The 16,138-nt window shown below is 34.1% G+C and overlaps 1 protein-coding gene across 1 annotated transcript in view; it reads right to left on the bottom strand.

The window, feature by feature from the left end:
- The window catches only part of LOC147073764 (putative ATP-dependent DNA helicase HFM1), a 118,872-nt gene that overhangs the window by 12,992 nt on the left and 89,742 nt on the right, over nt 1–16,138 (bottom strand). The window contains exon 13 of the mRNA XM_085944679.1: nt 2,217–2,442. Coding sequence (XP_085800805.1) covers nt 2,217–2,442 — 226 coding nt within the window. The remainder of the gene's footprint in view (nt 1–2,216; nt 2,443–16,138) is intronic.

Raw genomic sequence — 16,138 nt, 5'->3', positions numbered from 1 at the left:
ATTATCTCAAAATGTGACTTTGGAAAATAGCTGTTTTTTCGCTTATGGGGGCAGTAAATAGTTATACCTTTACTATTGTGGATGTGTGTAGAGTCAGGAGATGACTAAGGGCGAAAGTCAGATCACAAAAAGATTCAAACCGAAAATACACAACTTAAATCAATTCAAATTTTTAAAAGTACTCTCATCAATGTACGAGTATCTAGCCACATTCAGAATATGAGTAGATATGTAAGCCCCACAGCCTTGCGCGTAGGGTTTTATTTAACCCTTGAAATAAATGCAAATGAAAATTATTTAGCGAGAAAAATCTTATTATGCAATAATATATTATTTTCCTGCAGTTCAAAGTGTTGAAAATTGTTGTTGCATCATTTATTATTATTCTTATGTAAATTAACTTTTCCGGTATCAGGAAAACATGAAAAGCATATTAGTATAATCGACTGACAATTATTATCGGTATATTTAGTTACACAATAGATGAATAATTACCAATAGTAGATAAATGTATGAAATACCTAGGTGCTACCTATAAAAAAAACAATAACATTATATTGTAATTAATTATTAAACGATTACTAAAATGAAAAGGTATAGCAAATAGATTATTAGTACTATTACGGTAGGCACTCTCATATAATTCAGTTTATTTTTTATGCCAATCTAGTATTTTTGCACAATTAAATAATTAAAATATTGTGTAGTTGGATGGACTTATTTTGCTATTCTTTCCATTCTAACAATCAATTCTCACAAAAAATATAATACGATACCTCCGAATTTTGGAGTCAAGATTGAGCTTGTAATTTCTCGAGATTTTATAATTATCGAGTTCAAGAAATTACGTTCAGAATGAAAGACAAGAGATTTTTTAGGTCTTTCGGTCAAAGTAAAAAAAAATCACCGGAGAATATCAGTAATTTCATTTAGAATCGAAGTGTAGAGCTTTTTTCGGCGAATTGCGATTGCGGTCGGCAGCTTTCTTTTTCCGTTTCAACTTCTCTTTACTATTTTTGCCTAGTGATAATTTCTCGAGAATTTTACTGATGATATCTCGATAAATGAGAATTATGAAAAAAAATGCTTGAATATAGTATAGTGGGCCTTGGTACAATAATAATTGCATTAGTTAGTGCGGTTTCAATTGGTTGAAGTTTCGGCTGCAAAATTATTTCAAGACAATTAAAATTCAATTCGAATCCTTGCATTTAAAAATAATTATTTAATTATTCGAAACACAAGAAAACAATCGACGGGAAGAGAAATAATAGCGGCCGCCTAAATCGTTTCCATTATTATATTATTATGTGAATCCGAAAAATCGATTAGCCGGAAATGCCGAGAAGAATGAAGGTAAGCACGCGATAACTCAATTAGGCACCTGGTAATTATTATTATTAGCCACTTTTATAATCAAAGAAAAAGGAAAATGATGGCTTGGATAGTAGCTTTTCAATCTAATATACTAGAATAGTAAAGCCATCTACATATTATTCGTATAATTGACTATATCCATCGAATAATAATTTATTACTACTAATTATTTACAATACACTAATTAAATTAAAGTTATATTATTTAAATTTTGGGATATCGACGACAGAATCAATACATTAAAAAGCAAATCATATGTCGTAGGTTTTTATAGCTTTTAGAATTTTTGTTCAGATAGGTGAAAATTATTAAGTATGTCAATAGGTTATGATCTCGACAATTAAATACTTTATCGGTAAACCAGATTATGAATGTATTAAGCCAAAAAGGCCAGCGCGAAAGGTAGTTGTCGCCTGAAATTGCCACCCTTTAACCCCAAAGTATAATATTTATTAAATGGCAATACTTATTAGAGAGTTGAATTATTTTTTTCTCCATCCAAAATTATCTCATATTTAAAAAACAAAAATTAATGGCACGAACGAAACTTGTGCCGCATGCCATTTTTTTTAAATCATGAAATTAATTCATGATATTAAAAATGCCCCATCAAATTTTATAGATTTAAGATTGGGTCAATTTTCTTGCGCTATTTCTCTATCGATGCCCCCCTTTAAATCATTTGACGAATCAATCGCATCATCTGCGTCTTAGAAAATCGCCGCTGCTGTATATAACTTACTAAGCAGATTTTTTTGACCAATGTCATAAAGATATATTTCCAAATTTCAGAGTGATTACGACATTTATATCTACAGACACTGTATCATAATGCATACCTTCGAGTTTCTTTTCCACGCGATCCCTGTCGCATCCTCTGTACCCATAGTGCGCCGGGTTCTTAACGGCGCGCACGTAAAGGAAGGTGGACCGGATCCAGTCGGCTGCGGCCACGAGGTCGGGCAGAGTACCAAGAGCCGCTTCGGCGTTCAGGTGCTCCGTCAGGTGGCGGTGGAGGGCGCTCTCCACATTGCGACGACCGCCGCAAAGACGCTCGTAGCGCTCCTAAAAATATTAAATATATTTCAAGTTTCCGCTGCTAATAAATTACGTAAGAACCATTCTACAACAAATGTATGATTTCATAATGTATAATGTAAAGGACGAGGGCGAGGTACGGATGGTTATGTACGTGAAAAAGCGGAAAGATTTTTGTAGAACGCCTCTATGGCGTCCACAGTTGTGGTATAATGGTATGAAGCCAGCGAAATTCTCTCGCTTTTTGTTGAGCGAGCATAACAACTTCGCTGGAGTAAGGGGAGAACAAACATTCTCTCGCTTGTTTTAACAAGATAAGAACCCACCACAATCCACCCAGCACCATATTTCATACAGTCAGCACAGTCTTTGATTGATTCTTAAAAACGGGTGTAGGGTGGTAGAAAAATACACGAAAAGGAAGCTAGGTTAAAACGGCCGAGTTGACTAAGTGAACAGATCTTCTCGCTCGCTGTATGATGCTGCATTTTAAAAATACATATTAAAATTACATCGCACACACAAGTTGACGACATCATTAAAACGGCCAATAGACTGGACTTGCCTATTGAATCTCAGAAAAAGAAATATGATAGATGCTGCTATTTGCACAAGAATCCGTGAAACGCCAGCTAGACGCCCATGCTTTACCACAAGTTTACTTGCGCAAAACGATTTGTATCGGAAATCACGTGTGTATGGACGGGAAAACTGTAGCTCGCGTAAACCGAAAAGTGTTTCGTATTTTTTGCACAAACGATATCGCGCAGGCAAGTCGCTGCCGCCTAGCCGGCGCTTAATCTTAATTAATGATAACATATATTTTACGAGATTTTCTCTGTGTTCTTGATAATGAATCTTTTTTTGGAATTATGTGTAACTTACGGGACAATAATATTATATTAAAATACATAGATACAATTAATTGTAGCCTACAATATCTCACGCAAAAGCATAAGGCTTGGGACGGCCTTAATTTAACGATGTATATAATATGTATTGCGAATTTTGGTCCGCATTCTGACAGTGAAAATGTTAGCATAGAAATACCGTGTATTTTCCCACAGGTTTTATTACTGGCATTATCTACACGTATTTAGATAAGCACTTGGCGTTATTTATTTAAAATTAATAACAGTTTCGGAAATTTCATATAGTAATTTATTACATTTCATTGAGTAAACTAAAGTTATTAAGTCCAATCGCAATAACTCATTTAGAAAAATAAAACTCATTTTGTTCTAATGCGAACCATTATCGCGCAATTTATCAAAAAGTTTAAGAGAACTCTCGGAGTTAAGGCAATAAGAGATCATTTCGGCGTTTTGTGAAAGAACAATGCCTAATTGCATTCAGTTTGCAATAAATTTGTACGCAATGCATTTTTTAAAAATAACATAATATACTTACATAGGTACTATTTTTTTTTTGAATATTATATTCGTAATGTCTGTATTACGTATTATTTAGACATCCTGTCTCAGTCAAAGAATTTTGTGGATAAAATGATTAATGTTGACATCCACAATCGAATGAGAAAAGACCAAGAAATTCTGCCTACTTAGTGTCGAAGCTAAAATACTACAGTAGGTATAACGGCAATATTCTCCGAGGACAATAATTGTGCAGCATTTCCCAGATCAATATCAAAGGACCATATCTCCTCCGTAAATATATCGTAGGCCTAAACCACATAAAGATGTTCGATCCTAATCGGAAACATAGGCCTTCGCACGGGGAGGTTGTATCGAAAATCGCCCCAACCCAATGAGGTTTGTTTTTTTTTGCTGCGCTAAGGAGACGCTTTTATAACCCAAAATTGTACATTACCCACTTTCAGCTTGGACAAAACTTGTATCATAACCTCGCTGAATGAAAACCACTCCATACTAATCCATAATAAACTAAGTCGATTCGTTATTGGCTGCAGACCGTTTAATACTAATACGCTGTCCAATGAAGGGAATGGGACAACTGGACTCCAGGACAATTGGACGCCGCACTGTCGTAGACACGTAACAGAACGTAGACGATGAATTTTAATCAGTTTCTATCTACTACTTCGTAGTTTTAATTCATTTCACTCTTAACATAATGTTTTTTTTATTGCGGATTGAGAATTACCATGCTTAAGGCTTTATATAAAAATAAAAACTCTTTTTTCGTTGGAACTTAAACATATGGACGATTAAATCATTATTTACGAGTGCATATTTAAATTATCACCAACTATTAAATCATAATACAATAATTTAAATATAAATAATATTAAGTATATATTTAAAGGTACGTATAAGTACCTAACGTCTATTTATTTGCGTGGCGTCCAGTGGTCCCGGCGCCAAATCATCCTAGACCCCCAAAGAATGCCCCTGAATGTTTTAAGAAATCATGTAGGCAAAAATATTTTTGAATTTAGCTAAAGACCAATCATATGCAGTGGCGCGTGGTGGAAGTAGGCTGTTGAGATCCGACATAAATAATTCACACCAAACTTTGTCAGTTATACTTAGTTGTTTTTATTGAACTATTTAAAAAAAATTGTTATCCCAGCCTAAACCAAACCATAATATATAAAAAAATATTCTTGTATCTATTAAGATGTATGATTTAAATGCATAATTTTAGATATTTTTAAGTTAGATGAATATTTTTTGACGATTATCTATTATGGCTTGGTTAATTGAATTTAAAAAAAAACTAAAAAACTAATTTATAGTCTACGTCTAATATGCATACGCTCTATAAGCAAAGCCAATATGGGTAAATATGGGTTAAATTTATGTAAGTGCGGAGAAATCCAGAATGTCAGAGACCTGTGTCCTGTATGACTTTGAAGAAGTTGGCATATATTGAAGCTTTGCCGGTATCCATCGAGTGATAGCCGTTGTCTTAACAATGTGAATTCAGTTTACCATTTAGTTGATGACCCCCTATAAAACACCTCGCGATCCCCTGGGGGTCGCATCACATGGGTTGGGAAATAGTGTTCTTACATTTACTATTTTAGACACATGCTTATTTTACGTATGGGATATCGATTTAACATACTGACACAAAACCCGACTAATAGGTCACCGAATTTTACATATTGTGGCATTACGATTCGAGATAAATATAATGTCGCAACTTTTACTATTTCAATGGTGATCACAGGCGTTGAGAAACGCTGTCGTAGCTGGCATTCTTCATTATCCCCGACTCTTGCAACGCGAAGTCAAATCGTCACATGAATGAAAAAAAATATAATACATCAGGCAAGCAGGTACGTAATATGTCTGAGCGTGTTGCAAGTATTTGCCACAAGATCAGAAGAATGGGCAAATAATTTACCGAATTTAGTACGCACTTGACAAGGGAAATGGTTTAATACTTGTTTAGATAAGAGATAATAGGTGAATAATATGGTAGGTACATCTACTAGGGTTTGCAATTCCACTCGAATTATTGATCCTAAAATTCCATACAGGATCCAGGGATTGGGATTATATTTTTAACGATTTTTTAAAAAAAATATACAGGTTTTTTTTCTCTAAATAAGTGTATTATAGAGAAAACCATTGAATTATAAAAAAACAGTATTTAAATCTCAGAAAAATATCTAGTCTATAAATTTTCATAATAGCCATTAGCATATTATATAACATGAATGTGTGTTTTTTGTTAGGTAACATGAATTAATTATTATGTCGACAATAATACTTTCCTTCCCAAAATAAAAAAAAACCGCCCATATTCATAGTCGCGAGCTTTTTTCAAGCTTTATTTCCATTTTTTTTCGTACCAAACGGCTTTTGCAACCATAAAAAGTTTTTCAAAGTCGATAAGTATCCATCTACTTTGTTTAATTTCCTTAGAGTCAAGACTTTGTTTTAAACCAAAGATTACTCAGGGGCCAGGGCACCCATTCCGGAGATGGGTTGTTAAGGGGGGACGTGCGCCGCGTAGGTCAAAATGGAGGTTTTATGCTATTTTCAAAGCATGATCCTGGACATTCCTTAAACGTTGTGGATAATCTATTTATATAATTTTGAAGCCTTATTATCCTTTATATTTATTTTAAACATTTGATGATCGCATAAAGTATTTTTATTACATAAAATAGTATTCTTTTAAACCTCTCGCTCTTATGTTTTAGAATATAGTCATATTTCGGTACATCCATGTGCAGTGGTCTTAATATTTTTTAGATTTGTTAATTTTTAAACGCATTTACAAAACCATTAGTAAAATTAATGTTAACATTATATAGTGACATATTTACGATAAAAAATTATATTTTATAATCTTTGTGATCCCAAATTTGACAAGAATTAGGCATTTTATTATTCAAAAAATGGGCAAGATTTACACATTTGAAGATAATTCTAAATACAATGATTATAAGCTATGTCTTTGACCATTCAAATATGATAAACATTCTACGAATAATGTTTGCTTTATAATAATTATTGACCTAAGAATAAGGTAGTATTATTTTGAAATACGCCATTTCTATTGGCATTTCCCAGTGGCTAAGGTACAACATACGGCCGTAGCCATAAATTTACAAACGATAAATGAAGTAGAGAGTAAAATCATGTTAACGCGCGTATTTGAGCATGTACCTAACTGATTTTTTTTAAAACGGTTATTACACGCGCGTTAAATGTGGGCCGTTAATAGAAAACATTCTTCATAACTAGGCTTAAATTTAGTTTTAAATATATTTTGTTCCTTTAAATTCTCAAAGAGTTGATTGAGATGTGTGCTAAATTTTAAGCCTAGGACGTTGGGTATGGCCAGTTATAACATACGAATGGCATACCTACTGTTATACCTACAACAGCTTGTTTCACGTTTATAAAAAAAAGCAAATTTAAGATGTTTTCATCTCAAGCCATTCTGTGCCAACAGATTAAGTGTTTAAGCTTTTGGGTTGATTACATTTTATATTACGGTTTTTGTATATTAAGTACAGTATATCCTCGATATAACGAACTAATGCGAGTGAGGTGGTGTCCGTGAAAGCCGAAAGTCCGTTATATAAAAACACAAACAAAATCCTGTTTATTCATCTACCGATGATATATCCAGGTCAGGGAATTTTCTTTTCTGTGATCCAGGTCGACGTGCTAGCTTTCGGTCATACTGATTTGAAAAAAGAATTAAGTTTTGTTTGAAGTTTTGAAGTCTGCTGTTTTTTTTATATATTCAACTCTCTAAAATTATACAAATAAAAAAATATAAATATAGTTGAATTTTGTTATCTGACGAATAGTCAATAAATGTTATTAGATTGTCGAGACGCGATTGTTTCTTCTTCCTTCCTATCTTCACTTTTATCCTCATTTTCCAATAACATAACATCATCTGATATTTTCATATTTAAGTGCATACACTAATAATTTAAATTTCACAGCCCTGCTATCCATAAATAAAAGTAATTAATAGGAAAGAGTAAGTAAACTATTAATTGAATACACATGATTCTTTTTTGAAATAAAATATTTCTTTGTCTATTCTATTGTAGAACTGCCGCTAATGAGGTATAGAAATAAAGATACATTAACACGATTCGAATGTTGTAGGGGACCATTACCTATTTACAATTTAATGTCGCAACACAATGTGGCGCTGGTCACCTCTAACGTGCTAATTGATGACTCTTAGTGTTATAAATTATTATAATGTGTAGGTATTTTATTATACCATCATATAATTACTATTATTATGAAACCTGATAGATACTTGTGAAAAGGTTAATTACAGACTGCAATCAATGCCATACTTGGATGGTCAATAGTATTTTTTCTCGGTGATGCTAGTAGAGAAAAAACGCTTGAAACTTTATGAAATCACGAAAAATATTTCGTTATAACATTATACACGTTACGCCACTTTCCGGGTGCAAATAGAAATTTAGAAAAATATACGTCTGTGATATCTTTACACATAAATTAAAATTAAAGATATAACAATAAATAATCACAGCAAATAAAAAAAAAACGATATAAGTATGATGGATGTATGGCGAGATTGCTCGCAGAACAAAACTGACATGGAGTGCATTTGGGCGCCTGCATGGAATCTTCAAAAGTGACCTCCCACTGTGTCTCATCATGTGTAAAGTGCTCAAACAATGTGTGCCAACGTATGAGTCCTTACAGTCCCACAAATTTATCTGTAAAGCGGACAAAAATGGAATTACAATGACGCCATTAACGACGGCATGACATAATGACGGCAGTAACCATGTTTAATGAAATCGCTTCGGATATTGATATATTCCACTTACTTGATGGTGAATTTATGTGGACGTTGTTTTATAAGTTTTTAAGATATGGTCTATCAAAGTTCACTCTGTGTGCTTCCATCTACTTTTATTTTGTTACTTATTTTATTTATTTTCTTATTTTATAATAAATTTGATTTGATTTGATTTGAATACGTCATTCGACTGCCAGATTCTGTTTAGTTACAAGTCTTGATTGGGTAGTTTTCGACTGAGGCTCCCTATAAATCAGATAAATTTGTGGCACTGTACGTGCTTACAAAAAACATGGACTATCAATATGAGAGAAATCTAAAAGTTACGAGTAGTGAAACGTGGCACGGAAAGGTGCATATTGGGCATAACGAGGAAAGTTTTTTATATTTACTAAGTAAAAACATTAATTTGATATTATGTAATTTGTATCTGATAATAACCCTGTCATTGTTATCAGATATTTGATACTTACGAGCAACTACCAGAATTTATATAAATATATACGATTTATTGTATTTATAACTTATTTACCCATCTTATGACTTACCCTAACATGTATTAAATATTTTTTATTTATACGCGAATTTAATCTCAAAACTATACTGCCATCGGTTTCCGATACAACAGCTCGCGGTGAACTGTGATACGGCCAACTGCACACGTACAATTTTCCGGACACGGTAGAAAGAAGGAGGGTTGGCCGTGATTTAATTTACCAATAATGCCACAATGGTCTAAATGTTTCGAAAGAATGTTATCAGTTATCATGCAAGTACAGAAATATGTCCTTATTATCTTTGTAGAAAATCATAGATTAATAAAATAATATTATTATGTAAGTGCTAATTATATAATATTATGTATTATCAAAAAGACAAATTGTTCAGGTTATTAAAATTCAAGGAAACTTATTTATTTTACATTTCTCATTGGTCACTGAATAAGCATAGAGGTGATAGATTTTTTTTTAATTTGACACAATATTAAAAATCCTTGACCTTTCAGAAAAATCCTCGTATTATTTTAATTGCATCATACTTCAATCCATCATTTATTTTGATTGTTTTTTTTTAATAAAAGGATAATCACGCATATCTACTAGGTACAATAGAAAAACAAAAACAAAAACAACTACTGATATAACATGAAATAATTGAAAAATAAAAACTTAATTTAGAGACTGCATAAAAAATATAGTAGACATCATTCATCTCGTTAATGAATAAAATACACAATGTCTCAATATGTACTTTTTAATTAAAAGCCATAAACAAAATTAAGTATTCGTTGATGTGTGTATTAATCCGAATGATTTTTAAATGACTTGTTTTACGGTAGAAGTCCTGGCTTCGTGTTATATGAATTTAGTCGGTATGATTGCCTAGAAACCTACCTCATTAGCGTGAAGTACGATAGTTTTGACAGAAAATGAGATAGAGCGGCAGAAAGCAATGTAATAGACTGTGTGTGCGTGCATGATTGGAAATACCCCATCGCCACCAGACGTGTATACGCAGCCGCGAATTGTACACGGCCGCCTTCGATGACGCTATAAACGTGTCAGAATGGAAAGATTTTAGTGTCACACTTCCTCGTCGCGAAACGAAGCAGAACGGGACTGATGTATCAATCATGCACCTCGTTGCATAAAGAAAGAGTTTAGAAAAAAATCGTCAATAATAACAACCGAAAAATAATCACCATCGCACTATGTAATTCGTGCGCAGTAGAAAAAATCGCATTTGCGCATGTTCAAGGCTAAAATCTTCCACTTTAGCAATGAGTAAAAGCCAATTCTATAAAAAAATAAGGTAAGCCAAAACACTTTTGATGTAACTACTAATCAATTATAATAATTAATTGATTATTTTAATAGACATATAAATTTAAAAAAATATATTAACTTCTTTCATTAGAATGAGAATATTTCAAAACATTTTTAATTAACTATGTCAAGTTTTTCAATGGTAATCATAGGTGAAAAGCCACTAATAAAACAAATTTTATAGATATTAAAAAAAATAATACTAAGGACCAGGTTCGTGTACCTACAAAATTGAAATGGTCTGTTTAAAGCGGACGAAACCGGCCTTGATCAGTACAAATGGTTAGAGACGTTTTATAGTTTTTTTTGAGTAGGCACCCGTATCTCTGAACCAAATCTGGTGTGGGAATTAGAGATATGGTTATATGATGTATGTATAAGATGGAGTTTAAAATAATCTAAATTTTTTGAGTGTGATGAGACTCGTACCATGGAACACATCGTGGAGTCCAGCAAGTCTTTCCTCAGAAAAGTTTCAGCCATATACAAAGCCTTGCTGGCTCCACTGTGACTTTTTATATGGTTTTGTTATTGTAATCTCGTATTCTGGGGTATATTTTTCTTCACACGCATTTTTTTATCTCACTATAATAATATATGCACATAATATACTAATATAGTAAGTATGTACCGGTAGTCCCAGAAGTACCCGACCTGACGTATAGATAGCAGTTGTTGTTTGAAAATAATGTCCATGATAGAAGTAGCAACGTTATAAAGCCTAAGTTTGAAGTTTGACGACGCTACGTTGTTCATTAATTATTTGTCAGCCATCAACAGTGAACGCTCTCAGTGAATTTGTAAACATGGAAAAAAATTGGTCATAGTTATGTGATGCAATACTTTCATTTGAAAGGGTTCAGTTCAACCAATACCAAAGCAGCGCTAGATTCTACTTTGGGGGTGTCTGCTCCTTTGTTTACAATAGTAACATATTGTGTGGCTGAGATTGAACGAGGCTGTACGAGCTGCCAAGACGAGCATCGCAGTGGTCGACCAAATGAGTAGACCACGCCAGAAATGGTGACGAAAATCCGCAAAATGGTATTGGATGAACGTCGACTGAAACTGCACGAGCTAGCAGACATGGTAGGCATTTTAAAAAGTGCTGTACATCACACATTGACTGAAAATTTGGACACGAGAAAGCTGTGCGCAAGGTGGGTTCCGCGATTACTCACAATGGAACAAAAACAGCATCGTGAGGATGTTTCAATCGAGTGTTTGGCGATGTTTCACAGCAATAAAGCAGAGTTTTTGCATCTATTCATAATCATGGGTGAAACATGAGTCCATCACTTCACACTTGAGACGAAAGAACAGTCAAAAAAATCGACTGAAAGGGGAGAATCGGCTCCAAAGAAAGCGAAGACAGTTCCATCTGCAGGCAAGGTCATGGCGTCAGTTTTTTGGGATGTGCGTAGGGTAATTTTCATTGATTATCTTCAGAAAGGAAAATCAATCAACGGCGTGTATTATGCAAACTTATTGCAGCGTTTGAGTGATAAAATCAAGAAAAAACAACCGCATTTGGCGAAAAATAAAGTTTCGTTTCATCAGGACAATTCATCAGTTCACACATCCGTTATCGCGATGGCCAAAATCAATGAATTAAAGTTCGAATTGCTTCCTCACGCACCCTATTCACCAGATTTAGCCCCCTCGGATTATTTTCTGTTTCCAAACTTGAAAAAATTACTTGGTGGTAAAAGATTTGCCAACAATGGAGAGGTGGAGTCTGCAGTTGATGGCTATTTTGACGAGCTCGACGATTCTCACTATAAATAGGGTATCGAACCTGTTGAACAACGCTGGGAAAAGTTTATCGACCTAATAGGAGAGAAATAATAATATTTTTCCCCAAATTTTTTGTGTTTTCTTTGCGTCGGGTACTTCTGGGACTACCCTCGTAGGTGCAAGAATATGAAGGTGCATATCTCTGATATGAATGTCACGATCAATATTGTAAAAACTTGTATTATTTAAAATGTTTGTAAATCAAATTGTGTAATCCAATAACTTTTTAATTAGGGATGCAATGCGTTTGAATTAAATTTTTACTAGATTACTAGTTTACCACAGAAAATAAATATGACAAGGTTTCCGCAGATTTAACACCATCCACAAATTCCAAGATAAAACAGTATACGCCAAAGATGGCGAAGAAAACTTTCTTCAGAATTTCAAATTATTTGATTTTTTTCCCCGACCATGTCCAATCCTAATAGGATCATATGGGCCTCCACAGAGTAGAGGTTTGTATTAACAGATTTTGTTTTTAACGAGAAATGGATGTCAGCCACTTGCTCAATTTATTAGGTCCATACCCTGACTCACACACAAATTGAAACACAATATGTGTACTTGCCAGACCCAGGATTCGAACCTGAGACCCACGGCGTGATACTCCAACGCTTAAGCCGCGCGGCCACCGTGGGTGTTATTATTTGATAAATAATTATTTTTTAGATAATCTAAAATACCTACGTATGTTTAATGACGTTGAAGTCAAAAGGTGAATAAGCTGGATTATTAAATTTGACGAAATTCATTATAAACGATTTTTTTAGATAATTTTCAAGTACCAACTAAAACCTTATGACCATGGCCCCCACATCTTGAAGCGGGCCCCAATGCCACGGTGTTTGGGGGACCCCCAACCTATCGCTAAGATTAAAGACAGTGTAATGACGTTCTACAGCAGTGTTTCCCAAATAGTATTCAGCGGAGCCCCAGGGTTCCGTGTAAAATAAAGGGTTTCCTTGTATTTTGAGCGATTTTTGGTATTTTTAAATGAATCGCTTGAATTGTCGACTCTCATTATCATATTATGAAGCACTGATCGCGACCATTTTTAAATATATTTTTTTCAGTTAAGAGCATTGCATGTAACCTGGAAGCGGGCGGCTAACTGAGAATGGTTCAGTCAAGCGACTTGCCACTGTGCGATCGGAAAGGAATCTCTTAGTTATTTTTTTAAACCTTCCACATATGCATGAATGTACTGCTGACGGTACATATTATCGAGGCTATAATAAGAAAATGCACGTGTAAACATATATTACGAGGGTGGGTCAATAGTTCCTTAGAAAAAAGCATTAAAACAGTTTTGATTTTTGTATTTTTTTTTTATTTCTCAACATAATCTCCTTGGAGCTCAATACACTTGGTTAGACGTTTCTCAATTTTTTTTAAACCGTCAGAAAAATAAGTTTTCGGAAGGTCCTCAAAATAAGCATTTGTCCGATCGATGACTTCTTCATTTGAAAAAAAACGTTGTCCACTTAGCCATTTTTTTAAGTTTGGGAAAAGGAAAAAGTCACTGGGGGCTAAATCTGGCGAATACGGTGGGTGGTCGACCAATTCGAGCTTCAATTCTTCAATTTTAGCCATTGATCGTAAACATGTGTGAACACGGGCATTGTCCTGATGAAAGAGGATTTTTTTCCTGTTTAAATGAGGCCGTTTTTCTTCAATTTTGTTTTTTAGCTGGTCCAATAAAGATGCATAATAATCCCCTGTTATTGTTTTTCCTTTTTCCAAATAGTCAACGAAAATAATTTCACGTGCATCCCAAAATACAGTAGCCATAACCTTACCAGCTGATTTTACGGTTTTCGCCTTCTTTGGACATGGTTTGCCTTCGCAATCCACTGCTTTGACTGTTTTTTCGTCTCGGGAGTATAGTGGTGTATCCATGTTTCATCTACAGTCACAAAGCGACGAAAAAATTTATCCGAATTGCGTTGCATGAGCGACAACAGGGCTTTAGAGGCCACCACCCTATTGCGTTTATTGTCGACTGTGAGCAAACGCGGCACCCATCTTGCAGAAACTTTTTTCATGCCCAATTTGTCATGTAAAATAGAAATGACGCTACCTTTTGAGATCCCTGTAACCTTAATTATCTCACTCAACTTTAATCTTCGGTCACTTAACACCATATCGTGGATTTTATTGATCATTTCTGGTGTAGTCACCTCTACAGGACGTCCTGAGCGTGGTTCATCCTTTGTTGATGTACGACCACGTTTAAATTCATTTAACCAGTTATAAATAGTTGCAAGTGAAGGAGCAGATATGCCGTGAACTAAATCCAACTCATTTTTTATTTCCTTTGCTGTTAACCCTTTTATATTAAAATGTTTAATAACAGCTCTAAACTCAATTTTCTCCATTTTCCATTTTTCCATTTTCCACAAGCAAAATTTTTTTTTAAATGTACGAGAAACACACAACAACCCGACCAATCTGATTGAAACTTCGCAGCATACTGAATCGGTAGTGCCGCTGCATGAAAACAAACCGCTTACAGTACTAGTCGCGCCACCTGTCGGCTTTTCTAAGGACTTATTGACCCACCCTCGTATCATGCAAGTTGCAAGATTGCATGCATGCATCAAAAAAGTTCGGAAGTTTCTGAATTTTCTCGCGACAGTTGGAATTGTTCGATATCTGCGCCTGCGGAGTAGAATGATAGTGGCGAACATGCCGGTAAAAAAACGAACTACACCGCGCAGAGACTCTTTTTGAGGTTAACCGATTTTCACTACCTGTCAATTAATAGTACATACTTACTATAAAATGACAGAATCGCGTCTCGCTTACTCTTGAAGAATGTGATTGGCGAGACAGTCAGTACTTTTACGTGTAAACAATAATTTTCGCCATAGTTTAAAATGCACACTATTGCTGAAAGTAAATCCATGCACTTGTACAGGCGTTATTACTTACAAAAAGTCAAGCAAGATTCTAATTTATAAAAAAATGTTTAGATAAATTTATTAAATCGTACCTAATCATGCATCGTTATAAAAACCTCACCGATGCATTACCATGATGGTGACACTAACGATACCTATTTAATATGAATATCACACAATATCACAGAATTGGGAAAATTACCCGTGTATGAAATAATTATAATTAATGTTAATTTGAGCATCTAAGGAATAAACAAATTTGATAAAAATCGAATTGTTAAAGGCACCAATAAAATCCTTAACAACAGGAAATTGGCAAATTAAAATACATACATTAGCTATTCATATGAAAAGTATAGGCAAGCTTTAAAGATAATACCCACTGATTAAGATACTTACATATTTAAAAAAAATCTTAATATTCGTGCAGCTATTGCTATTGAAACAAAGTCACGTGAGATATTATCATAATTAATCATATATTAAAAAAAAACTAATGATTGCCAATTGAATTTACAAAAAATCTAAAGTTCACATGGTAGGTGACTTTTCGAAAAAATATTCGGTAGGTATACCTAAAGGGCGAACGTTTAAAGTTGAAAAGGTTGCTGGCTAGATGAAATTGAACGAAATGGCAGTATGTAACTGAGGATGACCTTCCGGATAATTGATTTGCCCGACTAAGCTAGTCGATACCCATACTGTAAAGACGGGCTCATTTAAGGATTCCAGTCAATCACATAAATGTACACGTATAGTTTTATAACAAAAAAGTATTTTTTTTACCAATTCGTTTGAAATAATCTACATGTGTGATTTATATTGAATATTTATTTCACTTGCCACTTCAGTAAAATAATTCTAGATCGCAGGCATTGTATTTTACAAAGAAGGCAATTTCCTTTAGTTTTCAGTAGGGTAGTAGCAGAGGGACCGTTTCTGAAG

Source organism: Rhyacophila brunnea, unplaced genomic scaffold (genome assembly GCF_057557595.1).
Source record: "Rhyacophila brunnea isolate RB1 unplaced genomic scaffold, BYU_Rbru_1.0 scaffold_17, whole genome shotgun sequence".
NCBI classification, from domain to species: domain Eukaryota; kingdom Metazoa; phylum Arthropoda; class Insecta; order Trichoptera; family Rhyacophilidae; genus Rhyacophila; species Rhyacophila brunnea.
The sequence above is the reverse complement of the archived record's forward strand: the minus strand, read 5'-3'. Positions and strand labels throughout refer to the sequence as shown.